The sequence below is a fragment of the Lactuca serriola genome, chromosome 8, assembly GCF_051521515.1.
Source record: "Lactuca serriola cultivar US96UC23 chromosome 8, Lser_US96UC23_V15, whole genome shotgun sequence".
NCBI classification, from domain to species: domain Eukaryota; kingdom Viridiplantae; phylum Streptophyta; class Magnoliopsida; order Asterales; family Asteraceae; genus Lactuca; species Lactuca serriola.
Window position 1 is genome coordinate 47320367 of NC_136415.1, and position 17769 is coordinate 47338135.

The 17769-nt window shown below is 36.6% G+C and overlaps 2 protein-coding genes and 1 pseudogene across 2 annotated transcripts; all 3 read right to left on the reverse strand.

The window, feature by feature from the left end:
- Positions 1-3166: 3166 nt before the first annotated feature.
- LOC145071121 (putative clathrin assembly protein At1g25240 pseudogene) lies at positions 3167-4555 on the reverse strand (annotated as a pseudogene).
- A 1704-nt stretch (positions 4556-6259) lies between these two features.
- Positions 6260-7417, reverse strand: LOC145066864 (uncharacterized). The gene has a single exon (XM_079014117.1). The coding sequence runs from the start codon at positions 7415-7417 to the stop codon at positions 6260-6262; it is 1158 nt and encodes a 385-aa protein (XP_078870243.1).
- Positions 7418-10366: 2949 nt separating this feature from the next.
- LOC145066865 (uncharacterized) lies at positions 10367-11649 on the reverse strand. Its single transcript, XM_079014118.1, has 2 exons — positions 11629-11649; positions 10367-11557 (listed from the first exon to the last, which is right to left on the reverse strand). The coding sequence occupies exons 1-2, from the start codon at positions 11647-11649 to the stop codon at positions 10367-10369; spliced, it is 1212 nt and encodes a 403-aa protein (XP_078870244.1).
- Between the last annotated feature and the right edge of the window lie 6120 nt (positions 11650-17769).

The window sequence follows — 17769 nt, forward strand, 5'->3', positions numbered from 1 at the left end:
AAAACTCACAAAATATACAATTTCACCATATACATAAACAACTCTTATCCCACCCCGTCGATCATCACAACGATACTATCCATACTCTAGGACCTAAGATTAGCCGTTTTACCTAATCCATACTCCCGGATCAGAAATGAACGACTTTACCTAATCCATACTCTCGGACTAGGGACGAATGACTAATCCGTACTCTCGGATTAATGATGAATGATTATGTCTAATCCATGCTCTTAGACTAGGGACAATGAATATTTCTAATACATGCTCCCGAATCAATGACATATACTAAGGTTTTATTCTCTGAGTATAATTCACTCGTACTCATAAGAAAACACTACCCAATATTCCTCATAATTAATTTAGGTTTACTCTTTATCCTAAATCAGCATATATAATCAGGTATGTTCTTTAACAAGTATCTCAGGCAACATCAAATAATTCGCACATAAACATATATTTAATACTTCAATCGATACTTGTATTAAAATCATGTTCATGAAAGGGACTATGCACTCACTTGAAAAGGTGGTGATTCCGAACTCAGACAGCGCTTCGCTCCTTAAAAATAATTTCCTTCGACGAAACCTAGTATTATTACCACTAGAGTTTAGTCTATTATTCGTTGAGACTAATTAATAGTCTAGCTATTATTACTATTATATAAGCGTTAAACAATACTTATATCACCCATAATAATAGCTCAATTACTTATTATAAGTTCCTAATAACGTTACTATAATTAAATAAAAACTATATTAAAAATAGCGTAAGCGTAGCTCACTTACAACGGGTTTTATAGAAAACCGGGCTTTGCTTGGAGCAGCGTTCCCGAGCTGAAAAGCTCTTTTGCTCGGAGCCGCCAAGCACTCCGGGGCTTCCACCTTGTGCTAGGGAGGTTCCCTAGCCTTTTCGGGGGGTTTCAGGGCTAAAGAGAGGTTCTACAGAGAGAGTAAAGAGAAGAAATAATGGGAAAGGAGTGAAGAAAATAAGGGTGGGAGAGGTTCTATTTATAGGGTGAAAATTGCTGAACTTGATGTCACATGTTACCATCTAGTAGCAAGACTTGGGGAGAAAGCAATGGCCAAGATTGTGCCACATCACCCATTTTCGCACAACACACTTCCGACTTCTAAAATCTGTAACTTTCACATACGACCTCCGTTTTTGACGTTCTTTATATCCATGCGTAGGTAAAAATAAGATCTACAACTTTCATTTTGACTCCATCGGCTAATTCTTGACCGATCTTAAATTTAACAGTACGAGGAGATTATACTGTTAAATGTCCGCGTAAAATTCATAACTTCTACATACAGACTCTGTTTTCGTCTGTCTTTTTACCGTTGAGTTCCTATTAATGAGATCTTGAATTCTCATTTAGGTCGCGTAGGCGAAAAACCGATCGAACTAAAATTCGAGTTTCAGGTCGTGCACTGTTTTGCCAAATCTTAGAAAATTCATAACTTCCTCATACGAAGTCAGATTTGGGCGTTATTTTTTTGTATGTTCTCGGTTTAACATATGCTACAACTTTTATTTGGATCGATAAGGCTAAAAAGTCATTTATCAAAAATTCACTATTTACGTCTCTCCATGTCGTGTCAGTTTTGCCGTAAAACTTCGACGGGCCATAACTTCTTCGTTATAACTCGGATTTCGGCGTTCTTCATATGTACGGAACCCTTGAGACATATTATAAAACTTGGTTAAGATTATTTATTCTAAATAATCTTTGTCGAAAAGTCGTTTTCGACCCCTATTATCTCTAAATTGACTAGCCTGGATCTACGGGCGTTACAGATGTCATGAAGAATGTTATAAGCCCATGAAGAAGATGATGAAAAGCTAGGTAAGTAGGCCTCCAATATCAACACAATAAATTGTTATGCAACAAATTGAAGAGAGAAAGTAGCATATAAAAACAAAAAAAAAAATGAAATCAAAGAGGTAGAATGGTGGATAAGAGATATCACTTTTGATGTTGAGGGTAAAACATCATAATTCTATGGTGTTCGATTTGCTATCTTTGAAATCAGGCTTCGATTGAGGTGGAAAAAATGTTCCATACGAATTTCATGATTTCAAGTTTATAATATTAATGAATGGTTAGTGTTTTATATATTGGTGTATGGATTCCTTTTCCTTCTATTCATATATCTATTCCACATCTAGTATATCAGTAAATCAACCCAAAATAATTGTTTTAAAAGTAAAAATTATCACAATTCAATAAAGGTAAAAACTAAAATACAAAATCCAAAATAGTAAATTCAATATAGGTAAAAACTAAAATACAAAATCCAAAATAGTACCCCTGACACAAAATTATGCATGTTCTAAGGCTGGGGGAGTGAGCTCCACCTCAACCATACGTTCTTCCTCTTTGCTGAACGGCAAAAACATGTTGAAGAGGGACAAAACTTATCATTATGAAATAGGGACAGTGTTTGCCGAGAACACCTCCCATTCTCTTTGTTGGCTCGTTGTTGTTTCACTCCTCTGGGTGTAAATGAGCATTTAATGTCTTCATTTTGGAAACTATTCTTTAAAGTCTCCACAATGCATAGTTAAATGGAAGAGTTGAATGAAGTGGCATGCCTAATTGACATTCAATGGATTAAACTCTACCAATGTGAGATGTCATATCGACATTCAATGGATATGGAGTTTAATGTCCATTGAACTCTTCAATGGAAAAAAGAAACCTTTTAACTATTAAATATATATTCGATTTAACTCTATTGAGTTCAATGCATTGTAGAAAAATTAATGTAAAGTTGTATAGTAAGTAATTAAAATGATGATGTATCAATCCATTCAACTCTAATAAGTTTAATGCATTGTGGATATTCTTAGTTAATTTGGATGGTCATTTTTGTGATATGGACAAACCATTAATTATCACCATATATATACAATAACAACAAATTAATCCAATATATTTATATAGTATTAGAACAACGTTCCATGTTGAGATCCGTCAATCATTTCATATGCCAACATCGATCAAAGCATTTTAGTTCGCGTCTTAAGGGCTCAAGTTTGAACTTGTTGTTTTAGACCATATGTCCATATGCATCGCTTGTCTTCATGAGCCAAGTAACTCCAATCTTACACCTACCATATTACGTCGTGTTTAAAGTTTATTTTAGCATGGTTAATGATTATTCGTATAATAGTTTCATTCATTTATTTTGCGTCAATCGATAAATTACACCCAGGACCAGAGGCTACATCGGATTCCATATTGTGTTCAGAAGCAAAAGAATCGATTCCTGCGTCAACAGGAGGTGAAACCGGACTGATAACATCTCGATCCTAGTTCCTCTTCTCCTGTTCTTGGTCGAAATCCTCGGAATCGTCGGTGATTGTGGTTTCCGAATCGCTTGTAGAATCGTTTGGCGCATCGTCATCTTTATCCTCCTCGGACATCATCAATTTATCCTCTTCTTTTGGACTCGACTGTTCGGATCTCTGTTGGAATGCATCACTATTTATTACTTGCTCGAGCGCTCGAATATCTTCTGGGCGAATATTCACGATCTTGGGGCATTCCGATGCTTTGAGAACCCCGAAATCCTTGGAGAACTGGACATATCGAGACAATTCCTCGCCTTGAACTGCTGCTTTTTGCAGAATGGATAACGCCCTTCCGGCTTCCGATGTCGCCGCGGAGTATATCCTCACAAGAACCCCGGCAATTCCATTACAAATGCGAATGTAAATGTCGAAGATCTCGATCATAATGCAATCCATTACTTCAAGAACCAAAACATTCATCATCGTTTCTTTCTGCGGTTTGATCTTAAGCAATATATCGAGCAATTCTTGAAGATTTTCCAGCCAAACAAGATCTTTCATCATGGAAGATTGTTTCGGCTTCTCTTTGGTTTCCTTTCCCCTTCTGGTCCTTCCTTGATCTTTCCGTTCCTGCGAATGGTTGAACAAGAACGATGATTTTTTATCAAGAAACTTATAATAAGCACGAATGAACTCTTCGTGGTGAGAACAATTAGGGTTCCGATCTCTATAATTCGAGAGATTAAACGGTAACCGGCCGATCTTTTGAACGGCAGGGACTTTGCAACTGAGTACGCCATGCAAAAGCATGAGCCCTTTCAAGGCCACCGTCCAGCTTCGGGTCTTTTCCATTCTGGTGGAAATCGCCGACATTACTGGCCGAGCGTAATGGCTAGAAACACGTATCCATGCAAATATGCGCTGTGCGCTGTGGTAATCAATGTGGGAGTCATTATGGCTGGTGGCTTTTATCACCGCAGCTTCAATGTCAGGATTCGGAAGCGATGATCGAGGAGCAAGATTCACTACGCATAGACTGCTAAAGTCTTTAAACGCTTCGGAAGCCTTTTTCCACATCTTTTTTACGTTTTCGTTTCGTTCTCGGCGCCCTTGTTGTCCCTGCCAACCACAATCGACCACCGATTACCGTTGCTGTTTCTTGAATTTTTTTTCTCTTTTTACATATTTCTTTCGTTTGTTTCTTTATATGTATAGATTTAATGAATGTGCTTCCGAATTTTTCTGTGATTTTGGGGTCGACGTTATTTGCGTTTCTCTTTCTGTATTTAGCATGAACCAGTTGACTCGCTTTTACTCCATCTGTATTTCGTAATGCAAATATGCAATACCTAAAAGTAGGGCGCTTCTGGTTTCATTTTATGGGACAATATATAAAAGCACTAAAAATTGTCAATTTTTAACGTTTTACCACAAAACCATTTTTATGTGAAAAAACCCAACGTTTTATTAATGTTTTTTGTATATTTGAACCCAAAATTTTATTTATGTTTTTGTATATTTAGCAATTAACACCTTACCATGACACATAATAGGTACACCTCACTATCTTAGTGCTAACTAAATTAGGGACAACACCACTCTCGCTCATCAACTAGACTGGGGACCACATCAACTAGACTGGGGGACCACATCCGGGTGATTTTAAAATAAACCAATCTATCAATTACTCCCTCCGTCCCAATATTATTGTCCACAGACAAAAAACATACAGATGAAAAAAAACATTAATTACTATTAACGCTATTTAATAAAATGACAGTTTTGTTCTTACTTTGTATTTAATGTTTCATTAAATGCTTAGTTGGTTAACTAATAATGAATGGTATTTTGGTAAAAATATTATTTATTTTTAGAAGTGGACTATTATTTTGGGACAAACCAAAAAGGAAAGATGGACTATAATTTTGGGACGGAGGGAGTATATCTATTACATCTACTCTAAGTATTATTCATTACATTTTTTTGAAAGTATAATATATATATATATATATATATATATATATATATATATATATATATATATATATATATATATATATATATATTTATTTGATTATGTTTTTGAAATTCTTATAGACATTAAAATGTTACGAGAAGTTAAAATATATTATTAAATAATTGATATCCTTTTTATTAATAAATTAATTGATTATATTAATATTATTGATTTTAAACTTATTTTTAATAAGATAAATAGAAAAAACCAAATAACTCATATTTTGTTTCGCACACTTTTTTTTAAAAAAAATTTAGTTATATTTTATTTTCATTTCATATTTAAAAACTAGTATATATATATATATATATATATATATATATATATATATATATATATATATATATATATATATATATATATATATATATATATATATATATATATATATATATATATATATATCGCAATCAAAAAAGATTTTTTTTATTTGTTTTGCATCGTTCTTAACTGCATACTTTTTTTCTTATTTATATTTTATTTTCATTTTATATTATAACAAGGATAAACCAAATAACTAATAGATATATTTTGTATAAAAATACTTTATTAAAACAATTGAAAAATAAATTTATTTATTTATGTAAAAAATAGTTATAATAGTGGAGAGAGAGAGAGAGAGAGAGAATATGAATTATGATATTAAAAAAATGGGTTAATGGTCAACAAAAAAAATGTAAGATACAAATTTAAAAAAAAAATAAAGTCGTATAGCAAAAAAGTCACTCCCAATTAAAATTGGTCTATAGTTTAGATTTCATAAAACTTTATACCTAAAACTAGGTTGGTGTGTGTAGTAATTTTTTTTTTTTGAACGGCAAGTTGGCATTAACAAAAAAAGAAAACTAGCCAGAGGCTAGGAGGTACAGAAGTTTTTGGAGGAAACATAAACAAGAAAGACAAGGAACAAAACAAAAACAAAACACATACGGAGAATAACTACATTCTAGAGTAGCACTCAAGAACGGGATCGCAGCACCAATCGTTCCATCTAAGGGGGACAGCCTTTCTATTCCTCGCATTGAACCAGAACATTGAGAAAGATTGAACCTCATAAGCCAGCACTGATATTAATTTAACAGCTGAGGCGTGCGCTTTCAAGTTCCGGAAACTCCAAACCACCCATAAAAATACTAACATGATACCTTCATGAATGTTTGACAACCTCTTGTGGCCTTGCAACAGATTTTTGCAATTAAGGAGATCCCCAATCGTACGTACATTTGGATCCAATAGCCGCCACCAGCCAGATAATCTTTGCCATAGATCTTTTGTTATTCCGCATTGAGTAAAAAGATGGTTCTCGGTCTCTGGAGCTTCACCACAGATTTTGCATAGGGTGGATGTTGTGACACCAATTTTTGACAGATTTACCATTGTTGGGAGTCTCCCGTGGATGATTTGCCAAGCTAGGATATTTATCTTCCCAGGGATTAGCAGGTTCCACTGCCACTTCTCAGCAGAGCAGGGGAGAATGGCCATGTCAATATAATATCTCAAAGAAGATACCGAATAGATACCCGATGGCTCTAGGTCCCATTTCCACTTCAATGATCCGGGAGCATTTACATTGCTTACCAACTTAAAATGGCTTGCAAATGAGATATCATCCTTTTCAAGGTACTTAGGGAGGTTTGCAATTACACCCCAACACCCGCTTTTCCTTCTAGCTACCGAAGGTCTACTAAAACCACCGTCGTCGCCATAAATTGATTTTATTACAACAGCCCATGTACTATTCGGGTTTGCCTTGAAACGCCACCACCACTTCCCTAGCATTGCAATGTTTTGGGCTTTCAAGTTGCCAATGCCCAGCCCGCCCCTTTCTTTAGATGCTGAGATTTTGTCCCATGCAATCCACGTAATCTTTCTTTTTTCCATATCTCCGCCCCAAAAGAACCTCATTCTAATCTTCTCAAGCGCTTTAATCACTTTACTAGGAGCCTTGAACAAAGAGAAGTAGAAAGTACCAAGGCTGCCCAGGACCGCCTTACATAATGTCAGCCGACCCCCAAATGACAAAGTGGCTGACTTCCATTTTGAAAGCTTTGCCTGAAATTTCTCAATTAGAGGATTCCAATACGCAGCTCTAGCCATGGGTGCACCCAACGGGAGGCCAAGATAGATAAAAGGTAGGGTACCAATGGAGCAATTTAAACATCAGGCCACCAGCTCCAGTTCACATACTTGGACACCAAACCCATATATTTTACTTTTTAACATGTTAATTTTGAGACCGGAAGCCAACTCAAAGCAACGAAGGATACGAATCAGATTTCTTGCGTTTTCAATCGACCATGAGCCTAAGAAGATTGCGTCATCGGCATACTGGAGGTGAGATATGTTTGGACCCTGCCTTGAAAGATTTATTCCTTCAAAGATTCCCGCTTCTTTTCCTTCTTCCAGGGCAATATGCAGCCCTTCTGCTGCAATGATAAATAAAAAAGGCGACAGGGGGGTCGCCCTGCCTAATTCCATGCTCCATATTGAACTCTGAGGTAGCAGCCCCATTGATTAATACTGAGATCCTCGCTGAGGAGAGGCACCCGTAGATCCATGACCTCCATTTAGAGCCAAAATTCATCTGTTCGAGAATCGAGTCAAGATAACCCCAACTTAGGCTATTGAAAGCCTTTTCAAAGTCAACCTTAAAAGCGAGCGCCTTCTTTTTATTCTTTTTTAACCATGCGATTACTTCATTTAGGATGAGGGGGCCGTCGAGAATGGATCGATCTTTTATGAAGGCTGTCTGGTTCGGGCTCACCACCAAATGAACTACATTTTTTAATCTTTCAGCTAGTACCTTCGCTATGGTTTTATACAAACATCCGATTAAGCTGATGGGACGAAAATCCCCAATGGTGTTGGGGTCCCGAATTTTGGGGACCAGGGTAATGAAAGATGAGTTGCACCCCTTATCAATGGTGCCAGTCATTTCAAAATGCTTTACAGCAAAGTAAAAATCACTGCCAACAATGTCCCAATGCTTCTTAAGGAACGCAAAGGAGAATCCGTCCGGGCCAGGAGCTTTGTCTGAACCACATGCCCAAATAGCCGACTTTATTTCATCCAAGGAAAACGGTTGCTCAAGGAGCGAAGCCGTTTGTGGAGATAACTTTTTAAACTTAGAGCTAATAAATCCTGGTCTCAACCTCATAGGCTCCGAAAACCTCTCCCGAAAGTGGTTGACTACTACATGTTTTATCGATGAAGGATCTGTGATCCAAAATCCATTTATCTTAAGGCCATTTATTCTTTTATCCCGATGGTGCTTGTTTATGATTCCGTGGAAGAACCCACTATTCTCGTCCCCATCTAGCGCCCATTTAACTCTAGATTTTTGTTTTAGGTCTGCTACTCTTGAGGATTCAGCAATCAAAATTTTTTGGTGAGCATTTTGCCTTTGCTGCAGCAGCTCATCGTCAATCGGATGGGACTCTGCATGAAGATCAATGGCATTAATAAGGTTAGATAATTCAGCAACCTCCTTTCTTCTCATCTCCAATAACTCCTTTCGCCATCTCTTAAGGTGATCCTTAAGATTTTGAAGTTTTCCTGCAGTGATGGAAAGAGGGGATAAGTGAAGTCGGCAACCAGGTTTAGATTGGGCAACCCAACCTTGATTCACAATGCGATCAAACCCCGGTTCGACCATCCATGAATTAAAAAAGCGGAAGGGGTATGACCCAAAATCAAGAAGACCAGACGATAAGATTATAGCACAATGATCCGAGTGAATCCTGGGCAACGTTGTAACATTTAGGAGAGGCCACGGGTCAAGAAGATTTGCAGTTACTAGGAAACGATCCAGCTTGTTGTGCTTGTTACCAGATCGGTTCATATAGGTAAACCGGCGCCCTCCCATTTTGATTTTGATTAAACCCGCCAAGTGGATGAACTTATTAAAGTGGTAGGCGTTACTGGGGCAGAAAGTCGAGCCAAGCCTTTCTTCTGGGAGTCTAACAACATTAAAGTCACCAAAAACGAACCAGTGGCATTCTAAATTAGAGCTCACGAGATTATGGAGATTATTCCATAGTACCCTCTTCTTAATCGGATCTTGGGGGCGTATACATTTACGAAACAACAGATCTTCTTTAGGCGGAGCCACACACCTTTTATAGCTAGAAATCCATCACCTTTAATCGATTCAGAGATAGCGAAAAGAGTAGGGTCCCATAGGGACGCGATTCCTCCAGAAGCCCCAACTGGATCGACCACATCACACTAGAAATTTGAATCTCCCCATAATTGTCTGTCCAGACGTCCTTTTACTTCAAGTGATTTCGTTTCTTGAAGGCCGACCAAAAAAGAACGATTTTGGGTTCTAGACTCTTTGACCCAATTTCTTTTTACTTTACACCCAACACCACATATGTTATTGGAGAAGATATTCATTGGTCCACGATCACTACTCCACGTTTTTTAATCATGGTTTTAAGTTGATCTGCCCAGTCTTTAACCCTGAATCCCACTCTTTCCCCTACTTCAATCGTCTTGAGCAGCTCCATGGAAGTAGAGTCAGAATCTTCTTGAACCAACTGGGAGGGGGCACTCCTGATATGATGAGGCATCGCTGAGTCTTGGGCTTTGTCTTGAGGTTGACCTCCAGCTAGGGCAATTGGCGTTCTCGAAGAGGATGGGGATAACTCTATAAGAGAGGGTCTCTAGTCATGGGCCAGGATGGAATTAGAGTTGCAGGGCATAAAGTTAAGGTCCAATGACTTTGTGGGCCTTTGGAGCCCACTAATAGAGTTTACCCCCTCAAAGCCCGATCTTATATTGGAAAGTGGGGACAGGTCGCCACTTAGAGATACCCGAGCCGGTTCGTCTCCATTCTTTTGACCGAAGTAATTGTCGACATTATGTTGCCCCTCGGGAATTGGAATTTTCTCGCATGTTTGCGTCTCCTCATATTCCCAGTTCTGACTCCGATGAGAATACACCGCAGATGAGACCGGCGACTTCAGGCCATCCTCCGACTGTGCTGCGCAGCCGTCCTCATGACCACCATCTTCCCACTAGTTCCATTTGGAATAGTGGAAATCATTTGATGCCAGGCACAGGGATAAGCTTAATAGATTCAAAAATATCTTCCATAACGTTAATCTCGAAATGAATCCCATCAACAAAAACGGGAATAGAGGAGCTAATTAGTCCCGGATGGGAGGTGAGAATGCCTACTCGCCCAAAGGCTAGATTTGGAGAGTATGTTGGGCATTCTTCTGGAATAACCACTGATCCCCAAAGCTTAGCGATAGTGCTGAAAGCTTCCTCACACCATGCATGTTGAGGTACCCCTTGAATAATTATTGAGGCAATTCGTTCATTGTACTTACACTCCATAGACCAGTTTGTGAGGGATTTGAACCATGGCTTCCAAATGGCTTCCCCTTTTACCAGGAAATCATTTTTTTCCTCAACATTTTCAAAATCGCGAAGCATCTTTAAACCCCCTAAGTACCTCAGTTGGATTGTAGGGCAGCCTTCAACTTCCGGAAAAGCCTTGACATTCATGAGGGCCTGAAAGTTTTCAGTTTCTCCAACCAACGTACTGTTCATGCATTCCTTTGACCCTTCTGCAGAGATCATTCTGATACACTTCTCATATGGATTGGCGCTAATCTTGCTTCTATACTCTGCCTTTGTGCCATCAGGCGACCCATTATACCGGGTGGGAGGAGGATCTTTCACCGCATCAGCATAAGACCTAACTATCTCGTGGTCAACACTCGTATGGATGGGAGCAGTTTCGTGTGGGGTCGTCAGCTTACTTTTCAATTCAGGGATATCGCCCCTAGTTTCTTGACCTTTCCTATCGAACTTGGCTACATTCATACGAATCTTTTTGGCACCGATGAGGATCTCGTTCAGGCGCGCTTCAAATGCTCTTATGTCCTGGACCCTAAGGAAGCGGACGAAACCAAATCTTCTGTTGAGTCGGTTCAGCTTCCTGGCGACATACACATCAACCACAGCCCCATATCTATTGAAAGTCTTCCACAACGCCGATTCATCCCAATCAGGGGGAAAATATTGAACGTAGTAAGTGACGGCTCTCCCGTTGACATCGAATTCCTTCCCATAGCTCCTCTCGTGTTTCTTCTTCCGTCGGACCTGCTGCCAGCCATCGAGTCTCCATCTTCTTCCGATTCTTCTTTTATGATAGTGCTTGAGAACTTGGTGTGTGTAGTAATTGTTTAGGATGGTATGTAGAAAATAGTAACCATGTGGTTCCTAAAAGTATTGGGTATGGGCCCTTTAAGGGATGTCAAAATCCTATGCATGTCATACCGTTATTATAATACCATGAACACCTTCTCCTTCATGTTATGGTAAAGAGCGTTGGCTTTATGACATTGAACGGAAGAATTGATTGGTTACACATGTTATCCCACTTTATCTCTCTCCTCTTAATGGTATGATAACATCATTGTTAACGGGCTCATACCTAATAGTCTAAAGGTGAAGGGAGTTCTCTCTCAACATATTGTCACATCAACACCACATCAACTTTTCTCTGTCCTCTATCTTCCATATTTCTAACTCACAACGCATAGAAATTGTATATTTCACAAATCATTCAACCCATTCAATTTTTAGTTTTAAAATAAATATAAACTAATAAAATTTATACAAAAGTAATTGGGAAATCTTTAGAAAAATCTCAATATTTTGGTCAACTTTAGGCAAAAAGTCCCAAATTTTATTTCGTTTACAAAAAACCCCGATAATCAGATAAAATATTCAATATAGCCATTTTTACCCGGTTACCTTCAGAAACATCGTGTTATTTGGTCAGTTTATGAAAAAGTCTTAATTTTTTTTATTTCGAGTATTTAACCCTTTCATTAAAAATCTGAAAATTTCTTGGTTGAAATTATGAATAAGAAATAAACATCATTAACTTCCATAAAAATAATGATCAAAGTCTTCTATAACCAATTATTTGCCACAAAACAATGACGTTAATATCATTTTGAACTCATCAACGTCCATATAATTATATTTTCCATACAAATTTATGTTACAAGTATTATAAGATATTCAAATTATGTGTTTAACACTATATTACAATCTAACTAAACGTAGGTTAAAGGAAAAAAGATATTTTATGTTCATATAAGAAACCATTGACTGATGACAAATCAATTAATAATATAGTATGTTAGGCGAGATTATACGAATTCTAAAGCAGAGCATAGGTTTTATCTTTAAATCCTAAGCATATATGAATAATTCCTCCATGGATCAATTACTTCAAAAGTCAATAAAGTTAAATTTTGAAGCTCCAAAAATCCAAGATTGTAAAAAATGTAGTGTTTGTTCTTCTATGGATTCACTTCTATGATCACTTTGTTGAGATAATTCAGAGTCCAGTTAATTCATGCACGTTTAAATTAGAATTACTTAGTTTTCTTTACCTTTGAATAAATCAAGATCATGTGGTAGATAATTCCTGGTCTTTAGCAAGTAGGTAGTTAGTTTCCTATTTTTCTGCAAAGTTCCTAGTTTATATATATATAGAAAGGCAAATGTACGTAGTTTTTGTGTATCCTCTAGCTTATTTTCCTTGTTGTTCAGTGAATAAAAGGACCACTTTGCCTCAAATACTCTTGACTCTTCACATGTGATATGTGTTTCTTTGTTCCCTGTTTAGATTATTAAAGTTGCATATATTCTAGTTTTACCCTTCCCTGTCACAATCACATTTTTGTCCCCTGTGAAGCATTACTTTCCTATCCCCTGTCTCTCAATTTGGTATAAAGTCCTTGTCACTCCTGAAAAAAGGCTAACACTTGGTATCAGAGCACAACCTGGTGCATGCCAAAGTATCAACCACGCAAATAAATGACAGGAAACAATGGCAATGGTGGAAATGAAGGCTTGGTCACTCTCCATTATTATCTGATGCTATCAAGAAGTAATTACTCTGCTTGGGTTATCAAAATGAGGGTCTTCATGCAAGCCCAGGGAGTGTGGGATGCAGTGGAACCCATGACATCAAACACAGTGGTAGAAGTGAAGAAGGATAAGATGGCACTTGCAGCCATCTATCAAGGAATAACAGAAGACCTTATACTATCTTTGGCTGAGAAGAAAACAACAAAAGAAGTCTGGGAAGCATTAAAAACAATGTTTGTGGGAGCAAAAAGAGTAAAGGCTGCAAGAATCCAAACGTTGAAAACTGAATTTGAGGAATTGAGTATGAAGGAATCGGAAGGTGTTGATGAGTTTGTTGTGAAGGTGATCAACACAGTGAGTACTTTGCGCACTCTAGGAGATACCATTGAAGTATCCTATATGGTGAAGAATCTGCTAAGTGTTGTGCCATCTAAGTTTCTTCAAATTTCCTCTACACTGGAGCAATTTGGGGACTTAGAAACAATGTCAGTCACGGAAGTGATTGGAAAACGGAAGGCCCACAAAGAGAGGATGAAAGGTCATAGAGAGAATGATGAAAGAAAACTTCTCTTGACTCATAAGGAATGGTCAGAGAGGAACAAGAAGAAAACAGGGGGAGAAACCAAGCAAAAATCGATTAGAGGTGGTTTTGGAGGCTCACGTGGTCGGGGCATAGGCAAAGGAAGAAATGGTGGTCGTGGTGGTCGTGGTAAAGGGGGTTCATACCATCAAAAGGAAGGGAATCATCAAGAATCTAGTAGTCAAGACGAGTGGAATCCAATGTTATAATTGTCAGGAGTTTGGACACTATGCAGCTTAGTGCAAGAATCCAAGAAGAGAAAGAAATCAAGAAAACAATTTAATACAAGACCATCATGACAATGAACCTGCTTTGATTTTTTCAACCATCGAACATGTTGAAGTGTTTCTAAACGAAGAAAGTGTGATCCCACAGTTAAGATCACAAGGAAACACCTTCAACCAGTCATGTATGTGGTACCTTAACACAGGGGCTAGTAATCACATGACTGGAGATAAGTGCAAGTTCAGGAATCTGAATGAGTCAATTCAAAGATATGTGAAGTTTGAAAATGAAGCAAAAGTTCGTATAGAAGGAAATGTCTCATTTGTATTTCAGTGTAATGATGGGATTCAATGCAAACTTGATGAGGAATATTACATCCCAGACTTATGCGGTAATATAATAAGCCTGAGACAGTTAGCAGAGGGTGGAGATGAAATAGACCTGGTGCCGGTTGAAATAGAGCGAAGGTGAGATGAATTAAACCTTACTTTTTACTGAATTAACCAAATAATCTCTTAATTAATTTAGAAAAGTAGCATTAGATACAGTGTAAATTTTCCAGTAAAGTCAAATACTTCTCACAAGCTCGGTAGCGTAAAGACTTGTTTGATAAATTTATATTAAAGTTAACCCTAACACAAAATTAATCTAATACTCGTTACTTTTACTGATTAATAAAGACAATTACATATCTAAACAAATCAGATAACTGAAGTGATTCATTAACAATTAAAGTGGCCAAAAAAAACTGAATTAAAATCAAACATTTAATTAAGCGTAAAACTGATCAAACTAAACACTGAACACAATAAAAAAAGTGTGCCTAATGATTACTTGCACAAAAGTCGAGTCGTTTGTGAAACTGAAATCTAAGGTTTTTCAGCATTACATGGCTAAAAACGAATTACAAGAGGTAAAAACAAACTTAATTGATAAATCTTACTAAACGAAAATAAGAATCAAATCTTGTTCTTCGAATCTGTGTTTGGCATTCAAAAACCTCTGAAAATCGCTTCTTAGTAGGGATGAGATTTAGAACTGGAAAACCAGACCGGAACCGAAATCGTTAGAACCGAAATATATAGAACCGGTTCTGGTTCCGGGTTTAAAAATTGGCTTTATCCGGGTTCCGGGTAATCCGGGTTTGGGTCCATCGGGTCCAGGTAAACCGGGTCTGAAAAACGGAACCGGTGTTAGGAACCGGAACCACTTTTAGGGTCGGAACTGGTTTTTGTGAAACGTTTAAAAGATGTATATCTCATTCGTTTCAACTCCGATTGACATGTTGTTTTTTCCAACGTGTAGTTTAGAGTTTGTACATAATTATAGACTATAAATTTGTCATTTTTAGTTTTATATTCACTGAATTACAGTTCCCCAAAGTCGAGATATCAAAGCTGAAAGTTTTTAGTTTTTCAAATTTTTTGTATTTTGTGAAAGTTTTAAAACAGGCATATCTAATTCGTTTGAAGTCGGATTGACATGTGATTTTTTCCAACTTATAGTTTACAGTTTGCATATGAGTTTAGACTATAATTTTGTCATTTTTGGTTTCATATTCAATGAATTACAGTCTTCGAAGTCGGGATATCAAAACTAAAAATTTTCAGCTTTTCAGCTATTTGTTTTTGTACTTTGTATTCTGTGAAAATATTAACACATGCATATCTCATTCGTTTAAAGTCATATTGACATGCAGTTTATTCCAAAGTGTAGCTTAAAGTTTGTACATAATTTAAGACTATAATTTTGTCAATTTTGGTTTCATATTCAATGAGTTACAATCCCTTAAAACCGGGATATCAATATGAAAATTTTCAAAGTTCAACCCACTAAATAGTAAGTAATTACCAAAAAATTCCGGTTTTTCCAGGTTTTTCCAGGTTTTTCGGTTCTAAACCCACTTTATCCGGTTCCAACCTACCAACTTTGATGTTTCCGGGTTTTCCGGTTCTAGACCCACTTTACTCGGCACCGTACTCGAAACCAGCGGCGGATCCCTTTGGGGCCAGGGGAGGCCATGGCCCCCCTGGTAATACTTGCTTAGTAATCTACAAATCTAAATTGCCCATTAAATTATTCAAAAAAGAAAGGTTCCATACAAAATTGAACAGAAAAGGATACTTAAATAAAATAACTTGAATTTTTTAGAATAACTAAATCTCCTACTTAAAAGGAAAAGATATCTACCAAAATTAAATTTAAAAATTGAAGTATCTAACAAGGAAGAACAAAAAAAACGAAAAGGTATCTATAATAAAATTGAAATTGTGACCCTTGAACATCGTCATCGGCATCTCTCTTCTCGTCCTCTTTGTGACTATGGATTTTTTCTCCTGTATCATGTATCATTTTCTTCCTAAGTCACTAAATGTTGCCACCATTGAGACTCTCAACCTCTTCGACCTCTAAGACTTTGATCGTCTAAGCATCTACATGATTTGATTTACCTCCACATCCTTGCTTACTTGTAAGTCCACACCAGAGTTGTTCTTTCCCTTATTGTCTTCTGTCTTGTTTGATTTCTTATGAAGAGATTTCTTTAGATATAATGGTATAAAGAAGAGTATAATTGAGTAAAGTACATTGTGCTCTTTGATACATGTCTATATAATACGACTACAACACTATTAGTTTTTGAATAATTTTTACTAGACCAGATGCCTAGATCATTAATAAGTTACACCCTTACAAAATAGGTTTTGACTTTTAGGCCTAATGCTAGAATTTGATATAGATGGCTTTCATTGTTCTTATTTACGTTTGCTTTATTGTTTAGTTGTCTAGTTAGGGTTTAGGATATAAATAAAATTATTATTAAAAATAAACAAAAATATTAAGGTTTTATGAAAATCCAAAAAAATAATTTTGATCAAACTTTACTGGTCATTGTTAGTTAATTAAAGCTTCATAAAACTAGTTTTCGATTGTTATAAGACTAATTCATTAACAAAAAGTATAAAATTTCATATATATATATATATATATATATATATATATATATATATATATATATATATATATATATATATATATATATATATATAATTGTAAACTGAGAAAAACATGTTTATATAATTTTGTTTCGGACCCCCTAAATGGTTGTGTTCCGCCCCTGCTCGGAACCGAACCGGAACCGGTTCCTATATACCGGTCTGGTTTCCGGTTCTACAAAATCTCGTTAATCGGTTCCGGGTCCGGGTCCATCCAGTCCGGGTTTGGACCCACTTTCATCCCTATTTCTCAGTCATCTGGAATCACGAATGGTCGAAAGTTAGGTTTGTAGGAATGTTAAGGAAGCTTATTTATATATCCTAAAAAATTTGACTTATAAATTCGATCGAATTTATTTTGGAACGATCGAATGTTTTTGCTCGAATTGACTTTTTACTCGAATTTTTACATTTTATAATTTTCTTGAGGTCCTGACTTCGAAGGCTTAATTCGATCGAATTTATTGGAAAATTCGATCGAATTTTTCTACTTTCCTTTTTCTTCGACAGAAAACGAACTGATAAATCCTCGAAACATTAATTTGATTGAATTTCTAAATAATTCAATCAAATTTCGCGAATTCTGTTTGAAACATCGATTTTCCTCGATTAAAGCAGCTTCCAAGCATTCCTCATGTAACATCCCAAAATTCAAGACTAAAAATTTTCTTTTAATAAAACATTACTTAAAGTAAAATCATCAATCCACATATAATCAGAGTATTAATTTCCAAAACACATGTTCA